The sequence below is a fragment of the Liolophura sinensis genome, chromosome 6, assembly GCF_032854445.1.
Source record: "Liolophura sinensis isolate JHLJ2023 chromosome 6, CUHK_Ljap_v2, whole genome shotgun sequence".
In the NCBI taxonomy this organism is placed as follows: Eukaryota; Metazoa; Mollusca; class Polyplacophora; order Chitonida; family Chitonidae; genus Liolophura; species Liolophura sinensis.
The window spans coordinates 16,698,182-16,717,724 of record NC_088300.1 but is presented as its reverse complement, the minus strand read 5'-3'; the positions used below and the strand labels follow the sequence as shown (position 1 = coordinate 16,717,724).

The following is a 19,543-nucleotide window of genomic DNA, read 5'->3' as shown; positions in this document are numbered from 1 at the left end:
GTGAAAATTTATGCTCGTTCGCCAAGGCATTTTGCTCATTCGGATCATTCATTGGCTAACATGATTACGTTACTTTACACTTGTATCATAAATCAGAGCATAGAATAGATAGGTTCCAGTGGTCTTTTGTGGAGAGAATAGAGATCATTACACATGCTGAATTCTTCACCTACATGCACATGGGAAAAAAATAGGTAGTGCCTGGTTGATGCATCTGAAGTAGATGGGTACCTGATACCAGTCAACCAGCAGTTGCAAACATAACACTGCAGTATTACAAAGCCATTTAAAACCACTGATGCTCCAAATGTGAATTTAGGGAATGGGGTGTCGTTTCCCATGTAGGACCAGTTTGTGGAAGGCCACACTGTCCCAGTAACTGACCATTTTTTTCTCCCTCCTTGAACTGACCACTATCAACAAAGTGAAAAATTCTGAAGTGTCAAACATCAGTGAAATAAAATACTGAAATTAGGACAAGCCACCATAATGTATATTCAAACCAGATGCTGGAGGAGCTCTGCATCGGTAGGAAACCAACTCAGAAATTCCATACTCATAAAGCTCTTTCATATGTAAAAATCGGACAAAAAATTGACTTATGTCCATACTATCAAATGGCAAATGTCTCCTCCTAGCAGGATCATTTTGCAGCTGTCATACATGTATGCACGATGCTGACTGCCTCACAGAAACATGGGGAACACAAAAGGCATGGTGATCATTCAGTGTAAGACGTCGAGCTTATCTGTGCTTGTTCCTAACTGCAGTGTGCCAAGTGTAAACGCTGTTCACTGTGAGTACCGTATATGATATATCCAAGAATACATTCTTAGCAATCTCTAACAGGAAAAAATAATTCGAAATGTCACTGTATTTTACATTAGAGTATTTAATCACATTTACAGTCTATTTATACAACGTGGAGTAAATCATTCCTGTACCATTTTTGTACAATATTAAACAGAAGAGGCAAACAATCTGTTCTGCCCATCAGAACTCATGGATGCCTCCTCTCACAGACATACAGACTAGACAAATTAAAACTATGTACACATTTACATGGCAAAAAAATGCCTTCTCTACCTGCCCAATCCATCTAAAGAAACTCAAATAACAACCGTCATACTATCCAATTGAAAATAGAGCTTTAGATCTTACACCTTGAGACAAACAGTTTGAGTAATAAAGTTAAAGATAATGATCAGCACAGAATGGAGACATTTTTACTGAATCTGGAGGAAATCTTGGGGGGAAATACAGCTGTATGATACGAGACAAAAAGCATTTGTCTACACCCAGTTTGGATGAGGATTTAGTTTATGATCCTCCAATAACAATTATCGCTTTCACAGATCAAAACAATGAATGGTAATTTCAATCTGTCTCCAAGTTTATGAACATTACACATGGAGATAATCTCTCCTCTAAGACAATACCAGTATAACTCAGTAGCAAAACAGTAATGCAATAGCATCTTTTACTCTTCCATAAGATTAACATATTGATAGCAAAAGATGGTACTGAGAGCATGGATATAAGACTAATATATGAACAGCATACAAATAAATGAGATCACTTTAAGATGAAGAAAAGCAGAATTATTTTACTTGCGGTATGCAGGACAAAATTTAATTTCACATCTAATATACCTACATTTAAATTTTTTCACTTTTGTGATAAAGATAAACCAAAAGCACAATCAGAAACATCATACCTGTGCAGTATGTATTATTTTCAAATCTTATATTAACTGCCACTGTTATCCTCACAGATCAGTTATATTGACAAGGTTTATAACAAAGACAGCATGTAATAAGTGCTTCAAGGGTAGAATTCAGGAAGATGATGTGAAAATGTGTTAATGTACTCGTATTATTAAATGCTTTGATGGACTGTAATCCTATGCGCAGAAAAAAAAAAAAGAGCAAATATAAATGTCACCCAGTTAACTTGTAAAAGTTCATTTCCATATCTGTAATAACACAACTTGTGTCACATCTACAATCACTGGTTACATATAGTAACACTACACTTTCAATATTTCTTTAAAATTAACTCTGCCTAGTAGCTTAGTCCAAAAATCATTCCTTCAATTAACATACCTATGTTTCAATACTGCATGTACATTGACATTCTTGTTAAGTTGTTCTAAATCACATACCAGAGCCAAGGCAGTTGTGACACCTTTACACATGTATAATGCTTCAATGGGTTACCACCTGTCTCCAGAGTTCTTCAGTTAGTAAAAGATGCTTCACAAACACACTCATAAATTAACCAATGATATTAAAGCAAATTTTACAAATACTTGTCTTCTGCAAGCACATAAGGGGAGATAATTTTGCAGGCAGATCTGCTGTCCTCACAATGAGCATGAGGTCACATTAAACAACTACACTCTGTGTGGTCTTGTCGAATGTAAATATCTAGCTCATGACGAGGCCTCATAGCAGAGAAAAATAAACCTAGTATTTACATTGAAGGATGTGTGTTTAGCACCTTGCGTAAAAGGCTTTAGAAGTTGGTAATGAGACCTGTGCCAAGGGGTGTTTCACATGGCCACTCAGTTCGAACTACTTTGAGCCTTCAGTCAAGATCTAGATTGTCACTGGTAGTTTTAGGCACCTCGGATTTGGTTTCACTCTGAGAGAATTTCTGCAGTCTGCGTCGCCTGACCTCATGCAGGTCATCAACGTGATTCTCCTCATGTGGGTCGACCCATGCAGGGATCATTTCCTCCTTTGGGGGCGTGTATCCTGAGGCTCCCTTTACCTCTGAATCTTCCTTATCTACAATCAACAAAGGAATTCACTGTATCATTTGTTCACTACAGTCATCCTACCAATGACAGCCTTGGTAAACAAGTTCATGGTATCATTTGTTCACTACAGTCATCCTACCAATGACAGCCTTGGTAAACAAGTTCACGGTATCATTTGTTCACTACAGTCATCCTACCAATGACAGCCTTGGTAAACAAGTCCACTGTAAATAATAAGCATGAATAAGAACATAACACACTGGGTCTGGGTTATCACAGATTTTAACACTATTAACACTAAATAGTGCAATGAATGTTTTGGTTTAATGCCATATGGGCAATACCATATCATGGCAAGAACATTAGAACTAGGAAACGGCTATTTATAAGAGGAAAATAAAGTATCCCACACAGAAAATGAAAATACAGAAGTTTTATAAGCCAAACATGCAAATACTTGTTGTCTTGTACGGTTTATTTATAGAATCTCCAGTTTAATACTATTATTAAAGACTCCATCTTTTAAGCACTTACTAATACTTTATGATAGACTGATGTTTTATGCATACTGAAGAACATTTCCCTTTCATGATCTGATTTGGTTTATCATTGACATATGGTTTGGATTGGCTAAGATCTTGAAGACAGTGTCACAGCAAAAGACATTTCACTCACATATTTCAATGTCACAACCTACTTTGTCCCATTAAAATATTTTTACTCTACATAGAATAGCAACATGTGACGAAGCTGGAGCGCCTTACTGGATGGTTTTGACTGCGTTACAGGGGTGGAGGGGAAGAATCCTGTGGAGGACTTGGGTCTAGCTCCCGTCTTCCCCAGGGAGGAGGTTATGGTGGTAGAGCTCCTCCCTCCTGCTGTCACAGTACAACTCCTTGGTAAAGGTGCTGCTTGATTTAAACCTATCCTCGGGACACTGAAACAAAAAACAAAAACAGATCTCCTTTCATTCACAACATAGAAACTCTCTCAGAAACTCTCCTCATATAATTTGTCAAAAAGTTGAAGCCAGTCCTGTATCACATGTAAAGGATAAAACTAGAACAAAATCCTGCAATGACATTGACCACTGATATACACATATATGTAAATTTGAAAGGTAAACACAGTATTTGACTTTCCTTGAAATTTGTGAGATCAAGTGATTTTGCTAGTAGAAGTAACAGATTGTAGTGTGTCACTTTATGATGGATTTGCAAGTTTCGCCACCAAAAGTAAGATATTTATGACATTTCCTCTAAAAATCCACTTTCTGGGCGAGGGGTGGGGGGACAAGTTTACAATTCACCACACAATTATGACAATTACTGTATGCAGTAAATCCTCATCACAGTTATATATACTTAACGCTATGTGCACTTTGTAAACTAGGCCTCTGGTAAGGAACGCAGTACAGTGTAAGACTCACCTGAGGCTAGAAGCTACTGTGTTATACTGGTTGATAAGTAACATGGCTCCATCCAGTAAGGCCTGGATGTCCTGTAACCACTGTAACCGTGCTTGTACGTTGGCTCGCTCGTTACCCTCCATTGCCCGCAGATCTTCTGTGCTGAGCTGAGATAAGTCAGGTGGTGGACGTGGGAAACCTGCAGCATACAGTGAGTATTTATTCTGATGTGATGTGATGTGATGGCAGTTTGTAATGAAAACCAGAGAGGCCAAACTAATCCATGTCAAGTACCTAACAAACATCCTAAGGGAACACCAACTTTACTTTGTGTTTTACAGGCAAGCCGACACTAAAAAAAATCCCCAAAAAATAAACATTAAACTGAAATCTACCTTTCTATTTTATCGGAGACTGAAATTTTTATGCTTTTCTCAAAGTTTTTCAATCATGTAAATATGTCAGTGGTGTAACTTGACTTTTAACTTGAAAACTGCTTGCCCGTACTCATTTTCACTTGCCATGCCACGACACAACCATTTGCTGCACAATTAATTGCTAATATTAATATTAAAATTGTACTGAAATAAAAACAACACCTGTTTCAATCCACATTCGTGCATTTTTATTTTACATGTTACTGCAGTTAAGTGATCACAAAGAAAATAAAGTGACTTCAGATTTGTGTTGTGTCATTGATTCATGTAACTTTTTCATGTATTACATTATTAACCATACACTGTAGTCTGCTCAAATACTGTTATATGGACGCACATCTTTCATCTTTCCAACGAACATACATTTTCTAACACATGTACTTAACATGATTATTGAAAGAAGTCTGGAAATCAAATTTCATAATCTGTTCAAGGCTTCCCTTTTTTTAAAATGGTAAAGGAAATTCTCAAAGAGTGAACAGGAGAGACGACTCTTTTTCACCAAGTACTTCGAGTATTTTGTTTGCTTGTGGGTACCCTGTTTGTTCATTTTGTTTCCTTAATGTAATCAGAATGTTGTGAGCTTTGTGCGTGGTACTGAAGAAATGTTTTCCGAAAAGAAGATGAACCATAAATATATGAGATTGAGCAAATTATGTAACTGTTTTGTTTTTTTATTGCTGTCGTGCTCTAGCTCAAGTTCACAAGCCCAAGGATATGGGACTATTGGGATTTGTTTGCAACCAGTAGTTAGTGAAAAAAAACCCACTAAATTGAATCCTCTCTGTTGCCATGAATACGAGGTAAACACCAGGAAAACCAGCCTCCACTCAGCCTTCCCCGCAATGTGCGCAGAATGCTAGGCTTAAACACGCTGCTGATTTCATAGCACGAAAAAATCTGTGTGTGGGAGAGTACGTGCTGGGCACTAGGCAAAAGCCTCGTCCTGATTTCAACCACCCGTCTGAAAGCTGTGTATGGCCAAATTGAAGTTTGCGATTTTACACAAATATTTTACCAGTGCAGTTGGAAGATTCAAGCAAGTGAAGAATAGTCAACATGTGCAACTCAAATCACAGATGACTTCTTTGCTCATGCAAGTCACTGGCGGACAACCGAGAAACACGATTTACTTGCCAGACACCAATTTCACTTGCACCTGGCAAGCGGGCAAGCGTTGAGTTACACCACTGATGTGTCTTCAACAGGAAAAATTGCTGGAGTAATCAACATTTCCCACACATGAAATGACCTTCAATATTTATATTTATACCCTTCTCTGACACTGAAAAAAGATTTCTGCCACCTGTAAAACACCAAGTTACATGTAAATTGCTGAGGCCTACATGTAAGCCTCGGCCAAACCAGCATGTGCTTCATCTCCACTGTGACCTCTCCTGTCACTGGTTGATCAGCTGTTACATGAAGAATGCCTCAGATGATTCAGTGAGCAAAACTTCCGAGAGTACACCAAAACACTAATGTAAAACTATATTATCTGAGATTTAAGCGCTATACTTGAGGAAACCAGATTTTTGTGTGATCATATTTAAGGAGACTGTACCAAAAGAATTTTGGCAAAAAATCCATCAGTGAACATCCAGTGCAAATCTGCTATTATTTTAGGGTGGCTCAAAATATTCAGCTTTCATGAATTACCATCACATAGCACTTATTATGGTTCAAATAATAATAAAGTTCATAAAATTTATAATGTGATCCATTTTATAACTTTTTAAAATTAAGAATCATGTTACCACCTTAAGTCTGCAAGTCTGATATTTTCTGAAAGGCAATAATTTGAATTGATTTCATTAATAAATGTGGATTTTTTGCCAAAAACCTCCAGTAGAGCCTTCAGATTGTTAAACAGAGTAAAACTGGCTTGGATATTTTGTTAATCAAAATGTAACAAATTATAACTACAACTTGCATTTACATTCATGAACTCACCTGTAGATGGCATAAAAGGCGTATTAAATGGTGAGAAGAAAGGTGGCATAGCTGTGGGAGAGAAGGGGGCTGAGCTGAAGGCCGGGGGGACGGGCGATGTTGTCCCTGGTGACGGAGTGGATGTACTAGCTGTGCTGGCTGCAAATAACATACACCGTACATTTAATTTATTAAGGTCACCTGAATTTCATAATATTTTGTCCTAAATGTCTGAATCCAAAGAGACTATATCATGTTTGTTTGAATGAAGCAAGTATTAGGAACAAAATCATAGAGATGTTAAATATTTCCGTATAGAAAACGACAGAGATGCAATACCTGCTGGGGGTTGGCCTTGGGCTGGCTGACCACCAGGGGGCGCTGGTGGAGGAGGCATCCCACCCTGCATCCACATGTTCATATCAAAGAACATGTTATTAACTGAAATGAAAACATTCAATTGTGTTAATAGATTAAGGTCAATATGAGATAAAACTACTGAAAGTTAAATACCTAAATACCTATGTACACTAGTAACTGTATCAAGCTTTTTCATACCTGTATTAGTATAGATGTATAGAACATATAGATATGTACATATGCCTGTGTAGAATGTCTCTAAGGATGTGATTAAAAGAACATCATGGTATTTTAGGGCTTGTCCAATTCTAACTAATCATATATGAACCAGTCAAGGCATGAAAAATACATAGTTTATAACTAAGACGAAAATATTAAAACCCTTGCTGGTGGCTTACAGTTTGGAGGCACTTGAGGTTGCTGTGGAGGAGCAGGGGCAGGAGCAGGCTGGGGGCGAGGCATACGCAAAACGTCCAGGCGACATGTTGGACAAGTCTGCTGACGCTGGAACCAGGAGCGCAGACAGCTGGTGTGGAAAATGTGATTACACGGCAGTTTTTTACAGGCTGTCACCATCTCCTCCCTACAGATAATACATACATTGTCCCCAGAATTCAACTCTTCTGCTGTGGCGTCAGGGTAGCTGATGGTGGGGTGAGAAACAAGGAAAGTGTCAGAAAACAAGGCAAGTGTCAGAAAACGGGTTAACAGAATACAGTGGCATTCTTACATTTTGTAATGGTAACAGAATGTGAATCATAATCTTTCTACAACATCAAAGAAAAATTACAAATTTGGTAATAGTTAAGTATATCGACTTTGAATCAGTGAAAAGATAACAGTATTTTAGCCACACCGTGGATTGCGACGTCAGTTTGAAGCATGCAGATTAATATGCTTAAGATGCATATCAGCATGACAAATTCTGCTAAAAAATTTAGTTCAAATTTAGTTAAATCCTCTCAGGGAAAGTTTACATAAGTGGATTTCTTGAACTTGAAACAATTTATTTCTAGAAATGGTTTCCTCAAAATGTCAACTTACAGCTGATTCATATTTCGGATAGCACGGCGAGACATAATAACATCATGCAATGCCTTCTTGAAAGACCTGAAATAGAGAACACAACTCATTTACCACGTAGCTAAAACATGTGCTTCCACAATTATACCAGCAATTTTATGCAAAAGATTATATCAGACTATAAACTTTAAACTATCACAAAATGAACCCATCAGAATGAATTTAGTAACCTTTAACTGAAATTCGTCATGACTGATTTATTTGACTGGTGTTTTATGCCTTACTCAAAAATATTTCACTTACATGACAAAGGCCAGAATTATGGTGTGAGGAAACCCAGCAGAGCCAGGAAGAAACACCCAGCCATAGAGGAAGCCAGCATGAGCTGGACTTGAACTCACAATGACAAATTCCTTACGATACAAACGATATAATCTGAATCCTGAGAACTTACCTCATGGCCAGATACATGGGCCTGATGGCAAACAGAGGGAAGGTGTGAACTTTGATCATAATGGTCATAAATACTATATACAACACCACCTTGATCAAACCTACAACAGACACAAACAATACCATGTAAACACCATAAGTTTCCACTTCCAATACATTTCAATAGGTATCCCACCATTCATAACGTATGTATATCAAATGCTGCTTGTCTTTTGGACTTCATCGTATTGGTATTACTATACCAATTTTGATTTCATTTGATAGATATTCCTCTACCAGTTTGATTTCATTGGACTGATAATCCGGTACCAGTTTTTATTTTATTGGATTGGTGGTCCTATACTAGCTGTTTTCTTCCAACATCATGAACATTCACTTGTAAGACTGCTGTCTGGTTAAAGTGTGGAGGAAACTGGAGAGTGACCAGAGGAAACCGAAGAGTCTGTGAGCCAGGGGAACGGGAAAATGACAAGAGGAAACCCGCAAAATAAGGACAACCATTCATTTCCCTGTTAACAGGCTTTATACTACAAAAGCACAAAATGCATCGTCATAATGCATGTAAACATCAAAAAATCAAATAGTAAAAACATCTGAGATACAATTCTATTTCATATGTTACTTTCTAAATCACAGTTAAGCACCTTTTAATATTAGTACTATTATGTATCAGGGATGAATATTATAATTATGGGACAAAAAAACTGAATGAACAACCTTACCCATACTGAGCTCTGTATACAGAAGATAGACAGCTTTATTTTCCCATGGATTTTCACTTTGTAAGTCTATTGTATGAAGTATGTACTTCATAAATGTCATAAATACAACTGTCAACAAAATGGCATACTGCAACAGAGAAGAAACAAGTTGTTTATTTACCACTTTTTCTACAAACAACTGGACTGATATTACTTCAAAAATTGTGTCATGGGCTTCAGCTAATTTTGTGCAATGAACAGGTCCTGGTTTTGTGAAGCACACTGCAAGCAGCTATTAAATTAAGCCATTGGTTACTATGACAGTGTGTGGATAGTGACATGAGGGTTAAGAAGCCAAGGACTACTTAACAGAAAAAATGGATGAATACTTAGGGTTTAGCACCATTTTAGCAATAATTTTACCATATCTTGGTCAGCTTAATGCTACATGCTGCATGACAATCACCCCAGATTTATTTAACCCTTTTAATAAAGCAATACTATCATACTGCTAAAAAGATGCCAATATTTCAGTATTAAAGGCTAAACTAAATCTGGCATCTTGTTAGTTTACTGATACAAGCTGCAATATAAACAAACAGCAGAATTTATCAGCATTGGTGTAACATTTGGCTTTATGCGTCCATTTTATTGAATTTGATAAGGATTAAAACAAGTTTCAATTTTACGCCAACCACTAGTACAAGAAATGCAATCTTACCTCAAAGCCAAACACTAATTGCACAGATGCCCCCTTCAACAATGTGCTGTAGTACGCATGGTTAACAAAATATAAATCTAGAAGGCCCAAGGCTGACAATAAACCTGAAATGAATAAAAAATTATAGATATATCAGACAGATCTATCTGACAAATGGTCAAAATAAGCCAATTATTGGTAAAAACACACAAATAACTTTGTTGTTAACTTCTCTCTGTCAACAGAAAAAAATGGAACTCACTCCTAGAGTGCAAATCAGCTGAATGTCAAAATTCAAACACTACACACATGCGAATAATAATCTGCATTTCTGTCCTATCTGTCAACAATAAAAAACCACGGAAAAATTCTGGACCATTGCCACAGCTTAATGCATTGGTTCTTAGTTCAACATGTGCACAAACTTTCATCCAAATCCCAGGATGCCTGATTCTGTCAAGTTACAGACAGAAAGACATAAAAACAAATCCCCAGCATAAAAATAACCTCTACCAAGTCCTTTGCAGAGGTAATTAACAATTTTTCTTAAATTAAATTCCAACATACTTTTCAAAAAGAAGCATAAGCAATGCCTGTGAAAGTGCCACAAATTCAAAGCATGCAAACAGACAGACGTATGCAATGCATATCTTGGCTTTGTGAGAGAATGACCTAAAGCCTAATGAAATGTACTTACATATGACTCTTGTATGAAAGATAAATGAAATGACTGGGCTCCTCTCCATCTATGGAACAAAGAAAACAAGATTAGATATTAGTACTTAACTTAAGCATAATGTTGTATGTACAAAAAAAAAATGCTGATTATCTGATATTTATTTACCTGAATGTGGTTTAATGCCATACTCAAGAAGGTGGATTATCTTTGGATTACCTGATTTATTCATCTGAATATTGCACAACACTATACTCAACAAATGTTCACTTATACAATGGCCACCTGTTTTACATGTGTACAAAACCAAAGTTTTCTGCATAAACCACAAACTTCTGACCAGTTAGTGACACACTTTCCGACATGTGACATACAGATATGCACACAACATTGGTGAAAGACAAGTGATCTTACAAGGTACATGTAATTGCCCACAAGCATGCTTTGTCAGCTGCTGACTGTCACCACAAGAAGTGAGAGCACGCGAATTCCTGATCCAAGGCCAGGTTTGAACCCTCAACTTGTTTATTTATTTATTTGATTGATGTTTTAAGCCGTACTCAAGAATATTTCACTTATATAACGGCGACCTGCATTATGGTGGGAGGAAACCGGGCAGAGCCCGGGGGAAAAACCACAATCATCCGCAGGTTGCTGCAGACCTTTCCACTTACCACTAGAGAGGAAGCCAGCATGAGCTGGACTTGAACTCACAGCAACCGCATTGGTGAGAGGCTCCTGGGTCATTACGCTGATTGAAAGGCAAGCACCTCTAACTACTGGACCACACCCCTTAAATGGTTTTCCATAATATCCAAGATCCTTAATTAACTGGTAATTGTACACAAATGTAAGACTTACATAATCCACCCGATCCTCTGCCAGCCAATGGAAGCACTTTAAAAACAGTAAAAGTGTGAAGAGGGCCACAAAACGTGGGCTAAAGTCATCTCTGAACACTGTGAAGGCCAGACAAGTCTCTGTTACCGCATACCATGATCGTTCAATCAAATGCTGTAAAGGTAAAACACAAAAAACAAAAACTCATCACAGCAATACATGTTTACATAGTGATATATGAAAACAACCTGCTTTAAATGACTGTTTGAATACCACAAATGAGAAATTATGGATCATGATATTCTGTAGTACTTCCATTCATAACACAAACAGCAATTTTTGACTGATGCTGTATATCAGAATCACACTTGATTAGTAAGGCAACCCAACAGCAACAAAGGTCATATCATTCCTTAATGCTTTAATGATGTTTTGAGCTTACCTCCATTTCTGCAGCCCTCAGCTGACCAAAGAACAGTTTTCTCATAAACTTTCCCATCAGTATAACGAAAACAAAAGCCTGAACATAGAGAACCTGAAAATCAAGTTGAAGAAAAATTACTAGGATTATTATTGAAGATATTTTCTTTTTTCTTCTCCCTTTTCGCACAATATGAGATTTAGCCATATTAATTGTGACTAATATCTTGCTGTACTATACTAAAACTTACCCTAAAATCTTTCAACCAACTTTTTTTTTAATATATTTTCTAAATATGTAAAAGCTATTATATGTAGAGTGCCGTTCCCATACATAAGAAAAAACATACAAACAGAGACCACTGTAAAAAAAGACTACCAGTAGAATATTATCAGATACCAGTGGTCTTACATTGTACCTTTGAACTACTTCAGATAGTCACTGACAGAAAGAATACCTTATTAATAGACTGATTCCATGTAACCTACTTAAATTACACTGACTAGTAAGTAGTTTCATGCAGTTTTGCACAAAGCCCCAATGTTCAGCCGATAAGACACCTTCAAACACTTCGGAACTGCTTTAATTGTTTTACCAAACAGCGAATAAATATTTGCAGGTTCATACTCCTGGCATCAAAGTGGACCACTGTCATTCTTCAAACTTTTCAAATGTTAGCAAGATGTTTGTATCAAGCATACTCTGAAGGCATTTAGTTTGTGTAGACAATTTTTGTGAAGCCGTGAAATTGGTCAATCCAATAAATGTAGTTTTGTTTCCCGAATCAACATAAAAGTGTGCATAAACTTCACTGAAATTTGCTCATTCATATGCAAAAAGGTTGAGGAATTATGGTAAACAACATTTTAGTCTGGCTATTTTAAACCTAATTTGAATAATAATCAAAAATAAAAAAAAAACGCCAATTTTGGAAAAGGCGATGGAGAATTTATTTATTTGATTGGTGTTTTAAGCCATACTCAAGAATACTTCACTTATACAACGGCAGCCTGCAATATGGTGGGAGGAAGCTGGGTAGACCCCAGAGAAACCCACGACTACCCGCAGGTTGTGTTGGAGAAAACACCTGCTCTGTTTTTATGTAAGTAGATTCTTAAGTATTAGCGAAGTATCTTATTAAAATAATTTCATTAAAATCAAATAAGGTTGTCACTTCATGTGACTGAATCGGCCCAGAAGTTTTGGGGCACAACTTTGAGTCCATCCCCAGAATACATGTATACCCAGAGCTGGGCATAGGTTGGATTACGATCCTAAGCTACTGGGTCTGACTCGACAAAGTGCACCTATGCTTAAAAGTCTGAGATAACCAGATTGGTGTCGACTACGGATAGTGGGCTGACACTGTCTAACTCGACTAAAACTAGTTGTATGCCTGCCATGCTTCCAGTGATCAATACCCAGTTGCTATCAGTCAAAAGGTTGATATACACCAGGCTTCAGTTTCATGAATTTCTGACTGAACGTTTTTACTAGAAATGCAACACAATCTTGCTATGAGTAGTTCTTAGATGTTTACCCGATCACTCGAGCGAAAGTAACTCTGTGAGTGCAAAGTCACTAATGCTGGGCAGAGATGCAATCACAGAACAACTTTGTTCGAATTCACAGATGATAACTATCCATCAAGCAGGCAGCTGAAAGACTTCAGAAAGAAATGTGAAAATAACACACTTAGTCAACTAGGGTGGACTGAATTGCATGTACACTTCACAGCTTCAAGCTACTATTCGATGGAATCGTCAAACAGATTGCACTGTGGGTTAAAAGAAATGACCCACCTGATTGTACAGTTGTTAAAACATGGCATAGAGTAACTATAATTTCAAATTCAGCTGACACTGCTGTATCATTTATGTGCATATCAGTATGTTATGCTAGATCTTCTGTACCAGCATGTCTGTGTGACTCTTTATGGCAGCATTAAAAGACATGCTAAGAGTTCTGAACCAAGTCCCTTTTGGTTTTATAATGTGTAGGTTTGTCTATTCTGGGTTATGGCTTTTAGATGGTTTCAGTTTTAAATTGACCAGAAAATGCTGGTCTTGACAGCCAATGATCAAATGATTTGATTTATCAGGCAAATGAATACAATATGTGTTAAACTGAAGCTATGCAATGTTCTTTTAGCCACATGTTTGGCTTAGATATGTTCACTGAAACTGTTTGGAAAGTGCCTCGTGTTTTAGGGGTTAAGTCATCAAATGTTTCACTGCTGGCCCATGGCCAACGAATAGCAGTGGAATATTTGACTTAGTGAACTATTACTATTTAATTAGTTGCAGGATGTAACTCATTGTATCGACTAACACGAAGTGTCGGGAGAGTCACGGGGGAATAACTGCTTTCAACGTGCCGGATCAACGGTAAGCCACATTTACCACATCTACACGCGCAATAAATCTTCCCTAGTGTAAAATGATGTCAACCGAGTGATCCCCATAATCAAATAACCTGTTCTGAGTCTCGCTCCACCAAAAACAATCCATGACAACAGCACAAATTTACAAAATAAATACATTTTGAGATGCAACATCTACTGTGGCCATAAGACGTCAGTCACCATTTTGATCACTTGCATGAACAAACCAGGCTGAAGTGATAAGCACCATCTGCCGACAGGGGAGTGACCAGCCAAATGGACGAATACACTTGCCTAGTGTTACTGTACATGACTTGTATGTAAAACTATCCGAATAAGATGGCGGCCACAGTGGGAGTAGTGTCTGAAAACGTACTTATTTTGTGAATTTGAGCGGTTGTCATGGATCGTTCTTGGTTCAGAGAGAACAGGTCAGATGATTATGGGCACCACTCGGTTGACATCGATTTATGCAAGGGAAGATTTAAATCACATGTGAAGATACGGTAAATGTGGCTTAGCGTTGATTCAACACATTAGAAGCAATTATTCCCCCATAACTCTGCCAACAGAACAGAGAGTTACATTCGGCAACTACCATAACTACCATTTAATTAGCCCTGGATGACAATGCTTGTAAGGCCTGGGGTAGTCATGGCTGGTAGGATGAATTGTAAAAATTCAGAAAACAGTCGATTACTATCGTATCTCGCCCATCCAGCCAATCCTTTACAATGCTTAGGGTCCCAGGACACCTGAACATTAAAATCCTGAGATGTTGATCATCCCAAAACGTAAATATCCATCCATATTTATTAAAGTCCCCCTTTCTGCTCACTTTTCATTTACGAAATGGCCACCATCAACATTGCGCGCATGCACGGCCAAGCAGCTGGATACGGAAGAATCCCTCCCTTCAATTATGCTGGTTATGAAGTCCATTCGTTGTTATTCGATCTTGCGTAGGCTGGTTTGTGTCCCATTTACTTTAGATGGTACAAATAGCACGTCAGGGAACCACATTAGAGAATGTAACGTTTTTTGACATGCATGACCTCCACAAATGAAGCTAGTAAGGGTGCAGTTTTGAATCCAGCTGTCTGCCCATGCATGTTGCGCCGTGTTGATCGCGGCCATTTCATAAATGTAAAGTCAGCGGAGAGGGGGACTTTTATAAATATGGATGAGTGTTTATCTTTGGGATGATCGACATCTCAGGATTTTAACTAGGACCCTAAGCATTGTTAAGGAGTGGCTGGATGGGCGAAGTATGTTACGCGACTGTTCTCCGAAATTTTGCAATTCATACTAACGGACCAAAGGGGACCCAGCCATGAATATGCGAGGCATTAAGAGCGCTGTCATCTAGGGCTACCATTTAATAACTTCAGCCAACATTTAGCTTTTAGGCCTCTAGTCCTGTATGTCTTTAACCTTGGGTTGCTGAAGAGTCTCACCCAGCTATGTATAAGAAGTATACTCTATGAGAAGTTACCCTCAGATAACTAGGCCTAATCCTTTCCAAGGCCGGTACCGGTACTTTATAAATCCATCATAGAAGAGATATCATATGTATAGGCCTATAATTTTTATGTGTTTGAACGCAATGTTCAATTTTATTATATTTAACACACAAAGAGAATGAGCCTATGATATATTTGCCAGTCTGGAACACCCGGCCAAGAAGAGTTGGTCGCTGGTGTCACTAACTAAACTGCGTGGTTGCATGTGTTTATGCCTCTTATGCTGTCTGCAAATACAACGTGTGATGTGTCAAGTTGAGAGCCACCTCAACACTTACCGCCATACTCGGGTTCGACTTCGTGATATACACAACCGACGGGTAGAATTGCTTCTTTTGATAATAGGCATTACCGATAACTAACCCTGTCAGCACAAAGCTGAGGGAAGTCAACAAAACCGACCTCATCTTGGCCAACATTTGGTAAATGTCACCTCCCAGCCCGATGGTTACGACTGCAACATGGCGGAATTCCCAGACGCCTCAGCGAAAATATAGGTCACGCATGTAAAATATACAGCGAGTTGCCGCCGTGTAGGCTATTGATTGGAGGCTAGGCGTGAGGCAGGAGTGATGTATACTTTGATCATTTCGTTTCATTTATTTAACCAGCGGCTGTATACACAACGAAAACAAATTATTAGATTGCAGCATTAACGACAATTAAATGTCTGCATGTGTCCCCTATCAGCACGAATCAAATAAAAGTCTTTAATTGTGAGCTTTTCAGTTTCCACTTGCCCACGTCCTGGACCGTTAGTGCAAGCGTGCACACTTTTGCCACAGTGAAAATCACAAGGACATCCCCATGCATCTCTACTAGTAAAACAGGACCATGAGATTTTTTTTTTTTCCTTTTTTGTTTTACGATAGTTATCTGCCCCTGATACGCGCGTGACCGCCTTGGAGACTCTAGCAGACGACAACACTGCGACGCTCATCTGCCAGAATCAGCTGATTGAGAGAGGCAATTGGATTGAAAACTGGAAACAGGTTCGGTTGCTCCCAATCTATCTCTTACATACTCATGATTTCCATGAGTGCGAGAACTCATCTGGAGACTAAATGATTTCCCGGATGTTGAGGAGCTTGGGATTTTCTACGCCAGCTTTTGGAAGTTTCGATTTTTTTTCGGAGTTGAGTGGCTGTGGTGTGGGTAGACGTCAAAACACATTGTCTTTATGGGGAGACCAGAACAAATCAAGACTGATGAGCAAACTGCATCAACATCAGAGGAAGTCGTGTTTTCACATGGTAGAAGTAACTGTAATGAGATTATTGGAAGAACATTCCGCAAAAAAACCGACAGGCGAGATCAAATTATGAAAAGAAGAGCGAAAATGTGGATTCCAAGACGGCTTCTCGTTCCCGGGTTGGATACGACAGATGGGGGACCAGCTTTAAGTCAAGCCAAAATACCCAGAAAGAATTCTGCCATGGTCAGGTCAAGAGAGATAAGAAACTTCTTTGCACTTCTTGGTAAGTTTTGCTTACGGAAACAGCCATACAGAAAAGAAATTGCAGTTAAATTGATACATGTTATCTCATTTAGGAACTGAATCAACCCTTTATTTTTATCCGGCACAGTTTCGTGAAAGTTAAATTTAGTAGCTGACCTGTGGAGATCATTTAAATGTATGGTCTCACTGTTTACAAGTAATGTGGAAGTGTTTTTAGTGGACAGCCCTTTCCCTTTTATTCAGATGAAGACCCTGTTATTCATGACTTCCTCGAGATGGATAGATGCATGAAGATGACAGATAAGGTATATTTAATTAATGACTTCAGATGTTACAGTTTGTTGACATCCAAATCTGACCTCTTCACAGAGTTCAGTGGCTTACAAGTCAGTGGTAAAAAATGTTTATATAAACTGAAATAGTCCAGGTCACTTCATTGTATGCTGTTCACTTGGAAACATTGAAATTATTCAATACAGAGTACCACACTGTAATATATATTGCTTTATAGGCTTAATATATGTTTGACAACTCTCTATCTGCCATTGTTTTTCAGTTCCTCTTGGCCATGGTATTTGCATATTTCAAAAGAGCTGGTTACAATTTAAGAGAATACAACAGAATTAACTTTTTCGTTGCTCTGTAAGTATACAATTGTTTTATTTTTGCTAATAATTTCTCCAAACATAGTCGCTCATAAACTTCCAGTGCATTGTATTAGTATTTGGAATTATTGTTTTCTTTCTTTATGGGTCCACCCCTCTCAAGTATATATACATATTTTAATTGTCAGGTATCTTGCTAATGATATGGAGGAAGATGAAGAGGAGGTAAAATATGAAGTCTTTCCCTGGGCCCTTGGTCGCTCCTGGAGACATAGATACCCATCCTTCCTAAGAAAACGAGACAAATTGTGGAAGAGAATAGGGTACAGAGCAGTGGTCAGCAGAAGGTGTTGTGAAGAAGTAAGACCTTATTGAGACTAATAAATATACTTTTTAAAATTTATTTTATTTGTATTCAACACATTAGGACCCACATACTGCCTGGAGACATCATTGTTGAGTCTTGATATGACCAAAATATTGTTGAAAGTGACATCACAAATTTTTCACAGTATATATTCTCACAACAAACAGCTCAGTGGATGTATATTTTTAATTTTCAGATAATGATTATCGACCCTATGAATGAGTATTGGCAGAGAACACGGCCAATTCATCATGGAGGTGCCTTGAGAGCGTATGCCAAGGACCCAGAGGATGATGGTTATCCTCGAGGTCCAGAGGCCTCACCCTACATCTGCTCCATGTGTGAACGACAAAGGAAATGCTACTCCCTCAGTCCAAGCAGCAGTTCTTGGTATCTCTCATCAGAAGATGATGTGGACTCTGGCTGTGAGCAAGAGCCTTTTTTAACAGATACAGCAGAACATAGTTTTGACATGGAAGGTAATAAATTGAGACAACAGTTAATGTGCATGTTACTTCAAAGCTAATATATCTCAGTATGAATGTTCATATAAAATGAAGATAAAATCTTTAGTTCTTGTGACCTCTTAATTTGATCACTGATTATTAATATGGTGTATTTTTTATTCATAGGTTTAAAGAATACATTGCAAAAGGATGCAGATGTATGGCCCCTTCCAGAAGAGTGATTTTCAGCAATGTGGCGATAGACAGTGACAATGATCTGTGACTGCTGATGTGATTCTTGGAGTGGGTTTTGCACACTATATCCATGATAATCATGATTTTTTAATGTTTTCAACTTTGTTAGTGGTGTACTTGTGCTGATCAAAGTGAACTGGAGCAAATGAAGATATACATGTATTTGATGTGTGCTGTGAATGTTAGAAAAGATGTTCATTAAACTCTGACTTTAGATGAGTGGCTGACCCACATTACATCTCTCTGACCAAGCTCTATCTGTGATATGTTAAGCTTGTTTATTATTTGTTGGCATTTCTTGTTGTTCATGGTAAACATTGCTGGTTAAAATAGTTGTATTGTTAACTAACTTATTTAACTTAATGTCACTGCGTACACATGTAATATTGTAAATAAGATTTAGCCTGTGATCATTAAATTATATTGTCTTACTAAATGATATAAAGAATTGTTACTGTTATAAATCTGGTACTTAAATAATGTGGAAAATGAAAGCGTACACTGAACTAATGATCAGTCACAGTTTAAAATAAACTATTAAACTTTTTATTGGAGGAAACTACTTTTATTTTTGCTTTGAATGTTTGTTCTGTATACCATGTTTTTCATGGCATACCTATTACTGTAAATATAAACTGTGAGTTCAAACCCGCCCATGGACATGGAATTTGTAGAGTTGCTTGCTTCATTGCTTGCTGGACTTGGTGACAGTATAAGCAGTGAATGAGGCTGTGTTGGTCTTTTGCAGAGTCTAACTTTGGTTGAGGACCATTTGTTATCCATCAATGTG

At 37.9% G+C, this 19,543-nt stretch overlaps 2 protein-coding genes across 3 annotated transcripts; one reads left to right on the top strand and one right to left on the bottom strand.

Moving 5' to 3' along the window:
- Positions 1-874: 874 nt before the first annotated feature.
- Positions 875-16,070, bottom strand: LOC135466679 (E3 ubiquitin-protein ligase synoviolin A-like). Its single transcript, XM_064744310.1, has 14 exons — positions 15,900-16,070; positions 11,737-11,829; positions 11,316-11,468; positions 10,476-10,524; positions 9,800-9,903; positions 9,100-9,226; positions 8,379-8,478; positions 7,946-8,011; positions 7,300-7,544; positions 6,881-6,982; positions 6,563-6,700; positions 4,194-4,371; positions 3,529-3,701; positions 875-2,792 (listed from the first exon to the last, which is right to left on the bottom strand). The coding sequence occupies exons 1-14, from the start codon at positions 16,038-16,040 to the stop codon at positions 2,590-2,592; spliced, it is 1,872 nt and encodes a 623-aa protein (XP_064600380.1). The 5' UTR covers positions 16,041-16,070; the 3' UTR covers positions 875-2,589.
- Positions 16,071-16,546: 476 nt separating this feature from the next.
- LOC135468519 (speedy protein A-like) lies at positions 16,547-19,315 on the top strand. Of its 2 annotated transcripts, none has more exons than XM_064746811.1 (6): positions 16,547-17,099; positions 17,324-17,385; positions 17,637-17,722; positions 17,874-18,045; positions 18,249-18,477; positions 18,685-19,315. In XM_064746811.1, the coding sequence occupies exons 1-6, from the start codon at positions 16,802-16,804 to the stop codon at positions 18,738-18,740; spliced, it is 903 nt and encodes a 300-aa protein (XP_064602881.1). In that variant the 5' UTR covers positions 16,547-16,801; the 3' UTR covers positions 18,741-19,315. The 2 variants fall into 2 exon arrangements, with proteins under 2 accessions (XP_064602881.1, XP_064602880.1); XM_064746810.1 differs by having other exon boundaries at positions 18,249-18,531.
- The last annotated feature ends 228 nt before the right edge of the window (positions 19,316-19,543 follow it).

Bases quoted from the DNA above. Each gene is read 5' to 3' on its own strand.
- LOC135468519 (XM_064746810.1), top strand. From the start codon at position 16,802: ATGGGGAGACCAGAACAAATCAAGACTGATGAGCAAACTGCATCAACA. The intron at 17,100-17,323 runs GTAAGTTTTGCT...CCTTTTATTCAG, and splicing joins AAACTTCTTTGCACTTCTTG to ATGAAGACCCTGTTATTCAT. The intron at 17,386-17,636 runs GTATATTTAATT...ATTGTTTTTCAG, and splicing joins GCATGAAGATGACAGATAAG to TTCCTCTTGGCCATGGTATT.
- LOC135466679 (XM_064744310.1), bottom strand. From the start codon at position 16,040: ATGTTGGCCAAGATGAGGTCGGTTTTGTTGACTTCCCTCAGCTTTGTG. The intron at 6,701-6,880 runs GTATTGCATCTC...TGTTATTTGCAG, and splicing joins CCAAGGCCAACCCCCAGCAG to CCAGCACAGCTAGTACATCC. The intron at 4,372-6,562 runs GTGAGTTCATGA...TGTATGCTGCAG, and splicing joins GCCTTTTATGCCATCTACAG to GTTTCCCACGTCCACCACCT.